General features: G+C 39.5%; 1 protein-coding gene across 3 annotated transcripts in view; it reads right to left on the bottom strand.

Annotated features, from left to right (window-relative positions):
- oma1 (OMA1 zinc metallopeptidase) overlaps window positions 1–17,221 on the bottom strand; it is a 60,612-nt gene that overhangs the window by 19,198 nt on the left and 24,193 nt on the right. For all 3 annotated transcript variants that reach the window (XM_080195544.1, XM_080195543.1, XM_080195545.1), the window contains exons 4-6: window positions 13,003–13,176; window positions 6,791–6,898; window positions 749–877 (exon numbers count right to left, since the gene is read on the bottom strand). In XM_080195544.1, coding sequence (XP_080051670.1) covers window positions 749–877; window positions 6,791–6,898; window positions 13,003–13,176 — 411 coding nt within the window. The remainder of the gene's footprint in view (window positions 1–748; window positions 878–6,790; window positions 6,899–13,002; window positions 13,177–17,221) is intronic.

Here is a 17,221-nt window from a genome sequence, read left to right as displayed (position 1 = left end):
CAAGGCAGAGGTAGAACCAACAGGCACCATCAGAGAATGGTGTTAAGGATGCACGAAAATTACATTACTAAACTGTTAAGAGGTCATATTATGTTCCTTACCACACAAAAATTACAAAAACTTACATAATAGTGAAAAATATGCTCTTAAACAAGACAGTATGTCCTATCCTAAAAAACATTATAGTGTGTCTCTGAGTAATTTTATACTGGCACGTTAGTCAGAGGATATCAGCTGAAAGTTAATTTTATTAAGCCATTCAACCCTTAGTACTTTTTCGAAAGACACAATGTTCCCCGAACAACAGTGAGAAAATACAGAAGCCAGCAGACTCTTCAAGCATGTAGAACTGGAAGGGTCCAACTTGATTCCCCATTTTGTGCTGAATAAGCTTGTGTCAACCCATATAATAGCAGAGATATTACAATTGTACCCATGCACCAATAAAGAAGAAAGAAAGTCAGCAATGTTTCTGGTTATTAAAGCTCTGCTCATTCAACTTTTACATAAGGCAAATAGATGTTGGCAAACTATTGGAATCAGAGGCTTAAAGTCATGCTGGTCTGAATGCCTTGGAGAGACAGGGGAAGCAAAAAAAAAAGACATGCCAAGTTTTAATCAAACTATCATTTTCAACAGTACAATGTCATTGCTACTCTCTTGCAGATTACTACTGCTTACTACCATTTGCTGACTTCAAAACTGATCTAGAAAACTAAATTCACAAAAGACACGGAAATGTTCTCACCTGAATCAATTTGCCTTGGATCCACTGTCCCAGAGCAGCAAGACTATCCCGTGGGAATACAGCCCAGATCAGAGTCAAGAAAACAAGTGACACAAAATCTAGGAGCTGAATTATACTCGCATGTTCTGCCTGTAACTCAACAACATCACATGACCAGCATCTTGACAAGTTAGTGGTTATTCATTTCACTGAAAACAAATTGTACTCATATAAATATCATTATAACCGTCAGTTCTATGCATGTGTAATACCTCATTATCCACACTCCAATTATCCAGATTTTCCACTGCCTCATTATACTGTCTACTAACACCGACCTGCTCCTATCTGATGTAAATGAATCTCACTACTCATCAAAGATTAAATTAAATCTATTAATTGTATTATACTTGTGTTGATTCCAGGACCTAAAATAGTGCTGTAGCAAGGTCTTCCTGGTCATTAACTAAACCAAACCACAAAACCTTGAGTACACAACTGATATTGCAACCAACTTCTTCAAAAATAGTCTTTATACTTCAACATCTTACACAGTAAAATAGATTTCCCTTTTATTTCAGTAAATGAACTGAAATGTTACTCTTTTTAACATGACAGAAAAACAGGCAATAACATAGAGTGGTTTGAACTATTCTGAGATATACTGGAATAAAGGAATGCTTTTTTTAGAATGCAACCAAGACCAATATGGATTGTATGTTCCCACTGCACTGCAACAAGAAGCATTGCTCGAAGCACTACTGAGAAACTATATGAGAGTAGGAGGACAACTGCAAAACACTAACCAGAATATATTTAGATTCAATGCAAAGGTAGAATAAGGTAATAAACAGCCAAAGGCAAAAGTGGATTGAAACAAGATTTAGGAGGGGATGCAGTTTTTAAAATTAACATAGGCAGAAAAATTAGTAATTGTGACAAGAGTAATCAAAGACAGATCTTTAAAAATGGAAACAGTACACTAGAAAGGTGAAAGGGACATTTATCAAAACAGTGGCTTCTGTGGGTAGAAATTAGCAGTTAATTTGAAGCTAAAATAGAGATGGTTCCAATGTGCTTTATAGGCAACAAAGTATCTTTAAATTGTAAGTGGTGAACAAACTTGGCAGGTTTGGCAGCACCCGTGGACAGAGAAAAGGAGATAATGCTTTGTGTCAAATGTGAATCAAAATATGAACCAAGATGCTTGTGACTCAGGAACAAGGCTACCAGCTTAGCCTCAGATGACAATGTTACACAACATGACAGGTTCCACCTGAACTGCAGTGTGATCAGTGTCATTCCAAAAATGATAAATAGGGGAAATATTTTAAACTAGTAAGGAGAAGGAAGGGTCTTCAAGAAATGAAGCAAGCTTAAATATAAATGAAACAGAAAGGAGAGCATGGGACAGACTGCTAAAGGAGCACATAAATAGCCAAGGTATAAATTTTAATAAAACAGGAGTGTAAAAATATAATTAAAAGAAACAGAAAGGAATTAATACTAAAATGATTTAAACTGTATGCAAATCAACAGATGCAGTGTTTGTAACAAGCAGGCAAACTGGAGACAATAACTGGGAGGAACCAGGCAGAGTTGGGATTGCTGTGATAAGACTACAGAAAAAATGGGCCTTAGAATTAAACATTGCAGGCTATAACGTATTTAGAAAAGATAGAGAGGGGCAAAAGGTAAGCTGGATTAGTTGTATTTATTACAGATAAGATATTGGTTATGGAAAAAGTGACAGACATTAGTAAGACAGAAATCGAATCCATATGAAGAGAGATAAAAGATAAAAAAAATTAATCATACGATGGTAGTCTACAAAACAGCAAGTACTGAAAATAGAGGTGAACAAAGAAATAGGCAAACAAATGAAAAAGCATATAATAATATTGATAGAAAATTTCAACTACATTAAAATAAGTTGGCTAGAACATGTGCAATATGGGACTCCTTTCTAAGCTAGTCTGCAAAAAGTCTAACAGGACAGGATTCACTGCTGGATCTGGTAAAGGGGGATGAACTAGAACAGACCAGTAAAAGTAGAGAGCATCTACGCAATACTGACCATAATACATGGTTTAAAATAATAACTGAGAATTAACATGACAAACCTCAGGTTAATAGACTGCAGAAAGGTTGATTTTAAGGGGTTGAGATTAGAACTTGAAGAATTACAGTTTGAGTCTGTATCTATTGGAATTTAGAAAAATGAGATATTAAACCATGTAAGTTGCTGAGGGGAATTCATGAGGTGAATATTGAAAGGGAGTTTCTCCTTCTGAGAGTTTAAAATCTACGGAGTCTCCCATTTAAGACAAAGATGAAATTTTTTTTCTCTCAAAGGGTCACGAATCTGTAGATCACTTCCACAAAGAATGGTGGAGGCAGGATCATTGAATATTTTTGAGACTGAGTTAGATAGATTCCTAATTGACAAGGGAGTCAAAGGATGTATGAAGTAGGAAGGAGAGTGGAATTGAGGCCACAATCAGATGCATTTTCCCCATATTGTTTCTACTCAAATAATAATCTAAAGCCCTCGTTGAGTGCCTCAATCGAACCTGCCTCTACCACACTTCCAGGCAGTGCATTCCAGATTTGAACCACTCATTGTGTGAAAAGGTTTTTTTTCACATCACATTTGCTTCTTCTGCAAATCACTTTAAATCTTTGCCCTCTTGTTTTTGATGTAGAACAGCAATGGAAATATTATAAAGTGTTTAACAAAGCACAGGAGAATACATTCTGCTAAAAACAAAAACTTAAAAACCAATGAGACTCCAGGGATAAATAAAGAGATTTGGCAAAAACAGACAGTAAGCAAAGAGATATAAATTATATGCATGGACAGCAGGGGAAGAGCATGACAAGGAAGAATAGGAGGGGATGGAATGAAGTAAAAAATAAACTAGGAAGCAAAACAGGAATTATAAAACTAAATTAAAGAATATAAGACAAGATAGTAAAACATTCCAAAGGCACAAATAAAAATATGAAGATCGAGATGGAAATAGGACTGTGGGATAGTGAGTCAGGTGGGGAGCTAACATTATACTTTAATTTGAGAAGGGAGATAGAACTTGTCCAGCTAACTATGGACTAGTCACTTAACATTGCTAGTACGGAAAATAATAAAATTCCTGCAAAAGAAGAAAATAGAAGACCACTTAGAAACCATAGAACACTCAACATGGATATCAAAAGGGAAAACCATGCTTGACCAACCTCACTGATTTCTTTGTGGAGGTAACTGACTTACTGCAGCTGGTGTAATGTATCCAACTTTCCAAAAGGCCCTTAATAAGGTACCACATAATAGACTAACGAATAAGGTCAGAACATGCAGGGGGCAATTAACAGAATGGATAGCTGACTAGCTACAAGATAGAAAGCAAAGAAGGTAGGGGGTAAATGATAGCAATTAACAGCGCAAAGGTAGAAAGTGGGGTCTCTTTTGGATCAATAAGGGGACCATTATTGTTTACAAGTTATATCAATGGTTTAGAAATTGGAATCAAAAACACAATTTCTAAATTTATAGACAACACTAAATTGGGAGGGATAGTTGACACCAAGATGGGCCAAAATACATTACAAGATATTAATAAATAATACAAACATTAACAAAATGGGCATGTAATTGGAACGTTCTTTTCAATCTAACTAAGCATGAGATATTATATTTTATTAAGAAAAATAAGGATTACACATTACTTAGAAAATAGGAATCCAAACGCGATAGAGGAACAAATGGATCTGGAAGCGCAAATACACAAATCACTAAAAGCTGTGATGCAAGTCAATAAGGCCATAAAGAAAATGCAAACCAAACACTAGAGGAACTAGTGTTTGGTTTGGATTTTCTTTACGGCCTTATTGAGCCCTGGAAGGTAGAGAAATTATATTAAATTTGTATTGAACCTTAGTTTAACCTTGGAGTAGTGTGTGCAGTTTTGGTTGCAATATTATAAAAAGGATATAGTAATACTGGAAAGGGTGCAAAAAGACTTACAAGGATGAAACCTAACTGTAAGGTTATACTTACCAGGAAAGTTTGAGTAGACTGGGTACCTTCTTCTCTTGAAAAGAGAAGATGAAGTGGTGATCAGAGGTCTCTATAATTATGAAAGGTTTTCATAAAGTGGTCACAGAATATTTCCACTTGTGGGGAAGAACAAAACTAGGTAATCAATAAAAGTTGACTGGTATGCCATTAAAAAACCTCAACTGAAAGTCTGCAGGAGTCCAGTTTCTGGTTGTTATAAGAATTAGCCTTCACCAAAATTTTGATCAGTGTGGCAACTTTAATACACAGAATTTTGTGGAAGCTACAACAGGCAATGTAAATTTTAATAAATTTGCTTCATTTTTAAGCTTACCGCCTAACAAGTTGCATTTGTATAGTATAAAAATAGAAAATGCTTGTAATGCAGGTCAGGCAGTATCTGTAGGACAGAATTAATATTTCATGTGAATAAGCTTTCATCACAGCTGGGTAAAGTGAGAGTTATAAGAAGTTTTGAGCAAGGGGTGGATGGGACAAGGACACGGCAGGATGGAGGGCTGCACAGGTTTAATGATAGAAGTGATAGCCCTACGGGGCCAAACAGAATGGTAATCCGGCAAGATAAGAAACAAAAGATAATCCTGAAGCAGCTGTGATACTATCTGAAACAAAGAGGAGAAAAACTGAAACATGTGAAGAAACTGAAACAAAATGGGAGACAAGAGTTTACAGTCTGAAATTGATGAACTCAATGTTGAGTCCGGAAGGCCGCAAAGTGCGCAAACAAAAGGTGAGGTGCTTTTCCTGAAGTTTGCATCGAGCTTCATTGGAACACTGCAGCAGGCATTTATATAGGTCAGAATTTTCCAGCCATTCATGCCCCTCATCACTACCAGCAAGGACGGCGAATTTGGCACTCCATTCACTGAAGCAAGACCAGAGAATCCCGCAGGTGTGAACGGTCAGAAAATCTCACCCGTAGTGTCTTTAACATTGTAATATATCCCAAAGCCCTTCACAGGAACGTGAATCAAGCAAGACTTAACACCAAGCCAGAGTTGTGATATTTAGACAGGTAACTAAAAGCTTGGTTGAAGATGTAGGTTTAAAAGTTTCTTAAAGTAGAGGTAGAGGCAGAGAGTTTTAAGGAGGGTAGTTCAGAACTTAGGGCCAAAGCAGCTGATGATAAGGTGGTGAGGTGAAAATCAACTCGGACATCAGATCTCTGAGGGTTTGGGGATAGGGAGGGGTGAGTTTGAAAACAAGCATCAGCATTTTCAAATCGAGGCATTTGCAGGCCAGCAGCCAACGTAGATCAACCTGCTTGAGGGCTGGTAAATTGGTATGAATAAGGATACAGGCTGCAGAGTTTTAGATAAGCTCAAGTATACCGTGTATGCAAGGTGGGAAGCCAGCCAGGAGGGGAGCATTGGAATAGTCTAGTTTAGAGGCTGCAAATGTTTTGGCCGCAGAGAAACTGAGCTGAATAGCAGATTGATACAAATAGTATTAAAGAAGTGAAAGTAGATAGCCCTGGTGATGTAGAAATTATGGGATCAGAAATGCAGCTCAGGGTCAAATTGGACAGTTTGACAAAAAGCTGAAAATAGATGCTACTTATCACAATATGCAAGGCTATCTTTAGTTTGTTTAAAATTGATCAAGAACTACAGAAATACTTTCCTAGTTAGATTTTGTTCTTCTCTTATTATAAGTACCATTACTGAGGTGATACTGCTTGGTGCACCGTTATGTGTATAAGTAATGTAAACCAGTAACTCAAATGTTGATTATAATACTGCTGTGAGCCAAACCCTCTTACTACAGCAACGCCAAATGTTTTTCCAGATGCTACTAGATTTGAATATTGAATGAAGCCCAAATCATGTCTGACCAATAATTTTTCCAGGTGTTAAGTTTATTTCACTAGAATATATAAGATGCCCCATTCTAATGGTAAAATTGATGTTTCCTTTGGCTAAGGTCTTAGTTAATTTGTGAATACACTACGATTCAAACAATTGACAGCAGTAAGTTGCACTCACCCCATGTGCAAGGAGACAATGAGCCATCTCATGACCTAGAATGCATGCCAGTTGATTAGTGTCTGCTACTGCTTTGAACAGCCCAGTCAAAACAAATACCTGTCCATTCTATGAGAAAAGGAAAATAATTCAATTAGAAAGGCATACAACATCAATTAGTGATGGAAGGCACTAACAACTGACAATTTAAATTAATGTTAAATGAGCCTCTCAATATTTTAACTAACAATAATCCACTAAATTTTAGCTATGTTCAAGCTGTTTCGAAGATTAGAAGTTATATGGTGTATCATCATAATCTAGAGGGTTTGAAATTTCCTTGTTACTGGAGATGAAATAAACTAGCCATCAGTTTGGTTCAAATTCTTTCATGATAAATTGTTGCTCATCTCTGCACAATGCCCAGGACTGACTCATCTTATGGAACACAATCAGTGGTTGGGAGTGTGGGAAAGGAAATGGGGAAAATTAACCAGCCCACAAGGTAACAAATGGTGGAGTGAATTTCAAAAAAAAGGCACACTTTAAGGTACACAGTAGAAATTCTACAGTTGTGATATCATCCTAAAACCAAGGGGTGCAAAATTAATTTCCATAGCAACATCTGAAGTGGTAATTCAGAGTCCCAGTGCCACTTTGGTGTGGTGCATAGCACTGCTGGTCACTGCCAACTCAATTTCTTCAAAGCAAGACCCACATAGGCATCGTCAGCCTGTGAAGCAGCACTATCCTGATGTCACACATCAACCCGGCTACCTTATCTGGACCACTGCAAACAACAGGTTCAGAGATCCAAGGTGAGTCCAGTCCTAGCATTCCATAAAGGGCTAGTCACTCAAATTGCAGGCAAGGTACTTTTTCAGAATTTTGGTTATCGCAAGGTGTCCAAAAGTACTCGAGCGTTTTTGGTGGTGCTGTGGTGAGTTCCTGGATTTGCCAGATAATGTTACTGCATCCTGACAGGGAGGACAGTGGATGTGGTGATCTGTCCACATAAAAGCTGTATAAGTAAAGGGCAGTGGGTGCAGGGCAGCCGTGTCATTGGCTCTGGGTCTACAGGACAATGGGCAAGATGGAGCAGAGGCTGTGGAGGTGAAACCCTGGGACACACCCTCTGCCAACTTGGAGCTGCACTCCTACATGCTCTTTGATCATGACAGGATGCTTTTCAGCAGGCCAGCCAGTGCATCCATTCATGCTCTCCTGTATATCACCCTGATGAAGTCCTCAACTGAGTTCTTTGCAGCCTGCAAGCTTGCCCTTTAGGAAACTGGCAAATGAATCGTTCTTTACCCAAGGCCTGGTTGGTGTCCAGTCATGCCTGTATGACTCACCACATGCTGATGTCAACTCTACAGCAGCCACTAAAGTAAATGCAATGGCATTTTTGGAGCTGGTGGGCATGAGAGTAAGTTCAAGGATCAGGACCTCTTCATTGGTGTTCTTCCTCCATGGGTAGGCAGTGGTTCTTGGGGGTCTCAAATCAGAAGGGATGATTATTCTTAGGAAATGGGGTTGGGTGGGTGACACCACCTGCAGCTTGTTTGTCATGTCAATTAGCAGGATGAGATGTAATTGGAGGACAAATATAAGGCAGCAAATTGCAACCATTCTTCATGTTCACTGAGACATGGTGGACACAGGCTCTATCACCACTGGAACCACGACGGGAGACAATGGCCTAATGACATTATTGTGAGACTATTAATTCAGAAACTCAGCTAATGAACCCGGGTTCAAATCCTGCCATGGCAGATACTGGGATTTGAATTCAATAAAAAACATTTGGAATTAAGGATCTACTAACGATCATGAAACTATTGTTGATCGTCAGAAAAACCCATCTGGTTTATTAATGTCCCTTAGGGAAGGAAATCTGTTGTCCTTACCTAGTCTGGCCTAGATGTGGTTCCAGAGCCACTGCACTGCCCTTTGAAATGGCCTAGCATGCCACTCAGTTCAAGGACAACTATAGATGGGCAATAAATGCTGGCCAGCAAGTGATGCCCACTTCCCATGAATGAATGATTTTTTTTAAATGATGCTGAAAAATACTCCCTCCATAGAAGATGAAGGAGTACTCGTCTCCCCATCAATTCTACTCTGTTCCCTTTTATTATGTGTCTCCTTGTCCTTGGCAGAGATTGTGTGGCAATTCCCTGTATTTGGGTGATGTTCCTGCCTTAACTGAATGGCTGAAAGTAACTGCAGGAGGTGAGAGGTGCTAGTGAGTTCAGTAACATTGTTAGATGTCTGAGATGAGATGGAGTTTCTGGTTATTAGATATGTGCCCTTGTGCCAGGGCCTACTGGTGGACAAGTGAAGGTGATATGGTGTATTGAGCAGAGTGGGAAACTGGTGGGGTGGTGGGTAGGAGATGTTATGTGAAGCTGAATTAACTGACCTTGACCACCCATGCAATGCTGTAAGATCCTGGGGCACAGATGGTGGGAATTTATTTCCCTAACAACCACTCATCTTCTGAAAGTCATCTATGGGGCCTCCTGGTCCTCAACAGAACAAAGGTATCACTTCTCCTGCCCAGGTCACCACTAATGCTTCCAACCTTGCATCCATCACAATTGAGAACTCTCTGGTGTTGATAGTCAATTTTCCAGCATTCACATTCCACCATTATTATTCTGTACAGTTCTCTTTCAAAAGTGACAGCCTGCCTTTCAGAAGAAGAAATTGGCTGCTCTATGTGGCAGCTGCAAAATGCTGATTGGCCTCCTACTGAGCACAGAGATGGGGGGGTAGCATGGTGCCACAGTGGTTAGAACTGCTGCCTCACAGTGCCAGGGACCTGGAATTGATTCCCGACTTGGGTCACTGTCTGTGCGAAGTCTGCATGTTCTCCCTATGTCTGCATGGGTTTCCTCTGGGTGCTCCAGTTTCTTCCCACAGTCCAACAGATGGGCTGGTTAGGTGCATTGCTAAATTCTTGGACCCAATTGGTTACATGCTATAATCATGCAGATGAGGTGGGCACACCAAATTTGCATGCTGCCCACTTCAATCAAAATCAGCAATCACAGGTCAGAATGCCAACCTCACACCTAAGAACTGGGCCAAAGGTATGTTTCTGATTGGAGCACAGTCATGCGCTATGCAATATCACTTAAGAACATAAGAAATAGGAGCCCTTCGAGCCTGCCCCGCCATTCAATAAGATCATGGCTGATCTGTCGTGGCTCAGTTCCACATTCCCGCCCTCTCCCCATAACCCTTAATCCCCTCGCTTATCAAAAACCCATCAACCCGCGTCTTAAAAATATTTAGCGAGGCAGCCTCCACCACCTCAAAGGGCGGAGAATTCCAGAAATTCACCGCCCTTTGAGTGAAGAAGTTCCTCCTCAACTCCGTTCTAAACTGCCCCCCCTTTATCTTGAGGCCGTGCCCCCTAGTCCTACTGTCCTTTCTGAGCAGGAAGAGTCTCTCCACCTCTATCCTATCCATCCCATTCATCATCTTATACGTCTCAATGAGATCTCCCCCTATTCTTCTAAACTCTAACGAGTACAAGCCTAGTTTATTCAGCCTGTCCTCATAGCTCAACCCCTTCAACTCCAGTATCAGCCTAGTAAACCTCCTCTGCACTCCCTCCAAGGCCAAAATATCCTTGCGCAAGTACGGCGCCCAAAACTGCACACAGTACTCCAGCTGCGGCCTCACCAATGCCCTATACAGCTGCAGCAAGACCTCCCTACTTTTATATTCAATCCCCCTCGCTATGAAGGCCAGCATCCCATTAGCCTTCCTGATCACCTGCTGCACCTGCCGGCTGGGTTTTTACGACTCATGCACAAGGACCCCGAGGTCCATCTGCACCGTCGCCTGCTGCAGTTTTTCACCACGTAAGTAATAGTCCTTCCTACCATTATTCCTACCAAAGTGGACCACCTAGCACTTGCCAACATTAAATTCCATTTGCCAGTTCCTGGCCCATTCGCCCAGCCTATCTAGATCCTTCTGCAGACTCTCCACACCCTCCATGCAATTTGCCGTTCCACCAATCTTGGTGTCATCAGCAAATTTCGACACCATACACTCGGTTCCCTCCTCCAGATCATCTATATAAATGGTAAATAGCTGAGGCCCCAGCACCAACCCCTGGGGCACTCCACTAGTCACCAACCGCCAATCCGAATAGCACCCATTAACCCCCACTCTCTGCCTCCTATTTGACAACCAATCCTCTATCCACGCTAACACCCTACCCCCAACTCCATGCCCCCTTACCTTCTGCAATAACCTCTTGTGAGGTACCTTGTCAAACGCCTTCTGAAAATCCAGAAAGACCACATCCACCGGCTCTCCTCTATCCACCGCCCTAGACACATCCTCATAGAACTCCAATAAATTCGTCAGACACGACTTCCCCTTAACAAAACCGTGCTGCGTCTGCTCTATCAAGCAATTCCCCTCAAGGTGCCTTATATTTCATGACGTTATTTGGTAGGTTTGAAGGAAAGAAAGGATAGAAACTATTGGCCTGAATTTCCTAATGATGCACATCAACTGCAAAATAGGACCTCTGCTTGTCACAGAGATATCCTCCTGCTCAGTCTGAATTTAATTGGAAGTGATGATCTTCTAGCTTTATGCAAGGAAGTTGAGCTGCAGTGGGAGAAAAAAGACAGCTGCCAAATTTGCAGAAAAAATATTTTTTTGTAAAGTATTGTTCTTTGTGTTCATCAGACTTATGCACAACCATGTGCAATGAACACCTGCACAGGCTTCCTTCCTTCAATCCTCCTAGGATTCCTCTGCTGGCTGTACAAACTAGCATTTAAATTCTGTAAAATTAACATACATCAGGTGTATAGACAAGACATGTCAACTGAAGACCAGAAAACCTGTCCCAACCAGTTAACAATGCAACCACGTGCATCAGGTACAGATTAATTTATTTTTAATGGTGAATAATTTTCTTCATTTAATTTTTAAAATAATCTTTTTTCAGGATCAAAATATTTTTAGGGCAGTGAATTCTCAATTCCACCAATAGTGAGTCAGTTTGAAATCAGTGCGTGTCACACAGAATCTGTCCATCCCATCTAGTAAATGTGGTCAGGCTATGGTAGCAATCAATAGTCAAGAAACACAACCGTAAGCACAAAGAAAAACAGCCAAAGCAAGTGTTTTGCCACCGGCGCACATGACTGAAATGAAATGGTGCAGATCAATCCTTTTGAGTACTGAATGTCAATTGGAGCTTGCACAGTTGTTAAATGATTTTGGCAGCATAATCATTAGTTGTTCTATTTTTAGCTATCATATATATTAATTCCCAATTCTCCCAGCCAATCATGTCCTACAAACACAGGAAATGGGTCACTGACCTGTATCCAGTGAGCAATCAATTTCATATTTAGGTTAGTTTTACAGATTGGAAATATACTTCGGATGTTGAGGTTTATTTTCTTTGTGTAACAAGATTTTGATTGTTGTAATACTATAATTACATTTAACTTGAGATAGAACTTTGCAATCTTGTACATTTGATCCAAATAACATCCTGAATTCCTAAATTTTATATACTGTTTTCGAGAGTAAATTAGGTTCTAGTTCAAGGAAACTCTCTTTCCTTCACCTATGTTAATCTTCACCTATGTTAAGTGATGCACATGCTGCAAGAAAAGGCCCAACAAGCTGGGATTGGGAACATGCCAATACAGGAGAGACTGATAATGAAACTCTACCCCCTTCTTAATGATGTGGACCTGTCCACTGGGGCATTGTACTCCCTGCATTTATAGATAATTAATGGTAACTGTTAAAATTTACAATTACTGTCACCAGAAGGAGTTGATTAAATATATTTTTCAGCAATATTTTAGTACAAAATTCTAATTGGCACTTATTATTGTCTTGATTGAGTGTATAAATCAGCATAGAGCATAGCTTTGTAGGGATTCCAAATTAAGTGGAATATGGAACTGATTAAGTTGAACACTTAACAAAAGCTGAAATGTTGGAGACATTTCACTGATTAAACATTGTAATGACCTAATAACTGCAGAGTAATACTATCAAGTAAACCACAGGAGGATATAATAAGGAAATTATTTTTCAATTGTAATGCAGAATTCATAACTGAATTACATAATATAACTCTGATACAGTCAAAGTCCCCAGTAAAACTGCTAATGTGGTATATTAAATGTTTACATTTTTAGCCTGAAGCTTTTTCAGGATTTCTTTCTTACCGGCATGACAAAAGCATTTATCTCTGGATCTTCAACAACGTTAATACTCCACTTTGTTTCAGAAACTCCTGGGATATCTTTGTTTTTTTCAACCAGCTGATTGAAAACAAACTGAGTGGTCTCATACATTGGGTCAGTCACAGGCAGAAATTTATCCTTATAGTTCTCTAGCACCTAAACGCAGGGAGGAATGAATGAGAAACAAACACAATTTCAGTTCAATTCTTCAAGATAAAGTACACTCAACAATTCATTTAAAAGAGTTAGATAATAATTAAACAGTATCGTTAAGTGTTTTTCTCCCCGAATCCGTTTGATCACCATGCCTTGCTATGACTAAGCCTGCCTTCTGCCTAGACTTCAACAATAAGCCATCATAAGCCAGGTATTGGAAGATGTAAACAAATAGCGAAGGCATGCTTTCCTCTCTTATTTCCTTCCAAAGTGCCACAGTTAGTTCAGAAATTAAGTTCAGTGGAGATTATAAAAGCTGAAATATTCTATTCCAAAAATCTGGTGCTCCAGTAGGAAATCTAATCTCGGCAATACCATTCGTCAAATGACCACTCAAGCAATGGTAATCCTGCCCACAGTGACTGCCTCCATCAACATTTCTGACTTATCCTCCTTCCTTTCAAAAGCTCCTTCCCAACAACTGTGTGACTGACAGCCCCTTTTTTTTGCTTCCCCCACCTTTGAGCACTCCGAGACATCTCTAGGAACAGAATGAACACTGCAATCTTTAAGTTTTCCTGAAAAAATAATTAATTATGTGAAGTGCTTTGGAGGAGGTCTTGTGGCGCAATGGGTAGCATCCCTACCTCTGAGCCAGAAGCTCTGGGTTTGAGTCCTACGCCTGGATTTGATGGCCAGGGAAGGAGCGTTCATAATGCTGCCAAACAGGTTGAATATTAACCCGCAAAATCATTTCAACATGCCAACGGCAGATGGTAAGAGCAGGTGAGACTCCTGGTCAGCCACTCTTGATGTGGAGCGGTGCATCTCAAGCCATAAGACTCCAGCAGCAGACTAGCAACCTATTCCAGGAATAACTAGCTTTGGAAACAGATGAAAGTCTGCCTTAGTGCACCACTAGGTGTGGGAAGAGAATTGGATTGAAAGTGCTTTGGGACTCTCTGAGGCATTAAAAGCACTGCAGAATCCTTAAGTTCTGTCTTTCAGTATTGTTCTTAGTGCACTGCATGCAACAAAACACAGTGCAATGTTAAGATGACTCTTGCAAGACATATATCCAACTACACTCACTCACAGCAGACTATGATAAACCCTATACTGATAGATAGCGACTGTGCTACTGCCAATTGCAAGGTGGCTTTATGAAAAATGTCTAATCTATAATTTGTTGTTAAGTGAGTAATAATAAGTAGAGCCTGATACTTCAGAATTGACCTACATTTCTTCAAATTCTCATAATTAATAATTATAGTGGGTACATAGCTTTCTTTGTGAACACAGTTCGCAAAAAAATTACTTTGTGAAAGAAGAGTATTGACATCAGTTGGTTTAATTGTAACCAACCAAATCCCCCTATGTTAAAAATAATTACTTCACACTTTTCTTTTACCTTCATCATCTGTCCAACATCAATTACTATAACGAGAAAAGGAAATTTCCTAATTATTGGATGTTTCTAAGCATGTTTTGAAGATCATTCCAGTTATTAAATGGTTTTATTGTCACAGTTTCCTTTTTGTTAAATTTCTTTCAAATTTCTATTGAATGAACTTTTAAAAAAAATCAGCTGCTATACTTTAGTGGTACTTTGCACTGAGGTAAATGTATTTGTGTTCCAATCACTTGACAGTCTGACAAGCTATTATTTGGTGATCTTGGGGGTCTTCGCTCCATTATGTGGCAAATTATTTCTGATGTATAATATATAATCATAAGTGCATTGCTGCTAAGCGCCCTGGTTGTACCTACAGTATACAGGGAAGAAATTCTTGTATTCAAACAATGCCCTAAATAGAAATACCGTCTGAATTTATGGCTTTTCATTAAAGAAATGGATGATAGATTTAAAACTGTATTTAATCCTTTTACAGTTTTCAGAATTGCAAAGAATAATCACCGCCATTTGATGATCTTGAAAAAATTGATGCATTTTTGCTGACATTTATTTCCAAATGGAAAGGCCAGAGACAGTGCATCTGGCTGCTGTCTTCTCGATTTGTTCCAGGAGTTTGAAGACATACTCCATCCCAACAATAAAAAAATTTGAAAAATCCCTTTTAGAACCTTAACCCCATTTCCGTTGTCTGTATTATATAACTGGCTTACTTGAAACTGCACCTGACAACCATCCTTTATTCTAAATCCGTTTTTGCATAATTATTAGCTCGTTTCGTTCCAACAATGAAATGACAAATAACAACAATGTCGTATTGAAGGTATCCTTTATTTGCAATGCTGTGAATGATAAAGGTGCTAACCTTAACCTATTTCCATAGTGTCAAGTGCACAACTTGATCAATTTTTAATACCTCTAAAATATATGTTTTCAGTTTATTTGTTTCAGCAAATATCTATATTCCATACATATTTAGAAAACAAGTGACAGTGGCACACCACTAAATCATGGATTTGTCAATTCGCAAATATTTTTTCAAGAAGGGAGCAGGTGCAGCAGGTGGTCAGGAAGGCGAATGGATGCTGGCCTTCATAGCGAGGGGGATTGAATATAAAAGTAGGGAGGTCTTGCTGCAGCTGTATAGGGCCCTGGTGAGGCCGCAGCTGGAGTACTGTGTGCAGTTTTGGGCGCCGCACTTACGCAAGGATATTTTGGCCTTGGAGGGAGTGCAGAGGAGGTTTACTAGGCTAGAGTTGAAGGGGTTGAGCTATGAGGAGAGGCTGAAATAAACTAGGCTTGTACTCGTTAGAGTTTAGAAGAATGAGGGGAGATCTCATTGAGACGTATAAGATGTTGAATGGGATGGATAGGATAGAGGTGGAGAGACTCTTCCCGCTCAGAAAGGACAGTAGGACTAGGGGGCACAGCCTCAAGATAAAGGGGGGGCGGTTGTTGAGGAGGAACTTCTTCACTCAAAGGGTGGTGAATCTCCGGAATTCTCTGCCCGTTGAAGTGGTGGAGGCTGCCTCTCTCAATATTTTTAAGACGCGGGTTGATGGGTTTTTGATAGGCAAGGGGATTAAGGGTTATGGGGAGAGGGCGGGAATGTGGAACTGAGCCACGACAGATCAGCCATGATCTTATTGAATGGCGGGGCAGGCTCGAGGGGCTAGATGGCCTACTCCTGCTCCTATTTCTTATGTTCTTATGTTCTTATGTTCTTAAGTGACGTTGTATAATACATTGGATTATTGAATTACTAATCTCAGCCTTGTTGCCAACCAACATTCAGGTGACATAGAGAAAACAGTCAGCGAAAGGGGCATTGTCCCCACCCAGTCACAATGGAAGGAAGGCTAAAATCAAAGTAAAATATTGCCAAATCTGTGAGGCATTGAAATTTGATATTTCAATGCTTAGCTAATAATGAAATATCTTTAAAAATCAAGAGTTGGGTAATGCAAGCTGATTGTGCATCAGATTTTAGAAATATTAAAAGCAGAATACTGAGATTTCTAGAAATCTAAAATGAGGATAAACATGTTGGACTCATTGATAGTAAGGGAAAGAGAATAATGATTCAGTTTGACGACCTTTGTTTCTCCCTCCACAGATGCTGCCTGGCCTGCTGAGTAATTCCAACATTTTCTGTCATTAATATACAATTCTATAACTGATGTACGTATGCCTTTTTTTGACTATAATAATATCAAATGTCATTTAGTTAATTGAAAAGCAATTACGCTTTTCTTTGTCCCCATCACAAATTTTCCAGCCTTCTCTCTGTTACAATATGTTCCTTTATGGTTATTGCAGCCACTGAGATTCCTCCCTTCCATTTCTATTATTTGCATAATCTCCTACTTGAACTCATTCCTTTAATATAAGCTTAAAATTGCAAAACTCCTTACCTCCCTCAGTCTTCAAATTCTCCTATAGACTTTTAAAAGCCAAGTTTGGCAGCACCTAACCACTATTTCGTCATTTATACCATTTCTCCTTTAGCAACCTTGATGTTCTCCTTGGCTTTGAGCCTTGTATCTGCAGCATATCTAATTAAAATATAGATAAAATATACCCTGAAATGAAATATGGGAATAATTACTATATTAATGTTAATGCATGTTT

This window comes from Carcharhinus amblyrhynchos, chromosome 9, assembly GCF_965287045.1.
Source record: "Carcharhinus amblyrhynchos chromosome 9, sCarAmb.v2.hapA, whole genome shotgun sequence".
NCBI classification, from domain to species: Eukaryota; Metazoa; Chordata; class Chondrichthyes; order Carcharhiniformes; family Carcharhinidae; genus Carcharhinus; species Carcharhinus amblyrhynchos.
Note: the sequence above shows the minus strand (reverse complement) of the source record. Positions and strands in the feature narration are given on the sequence as shown.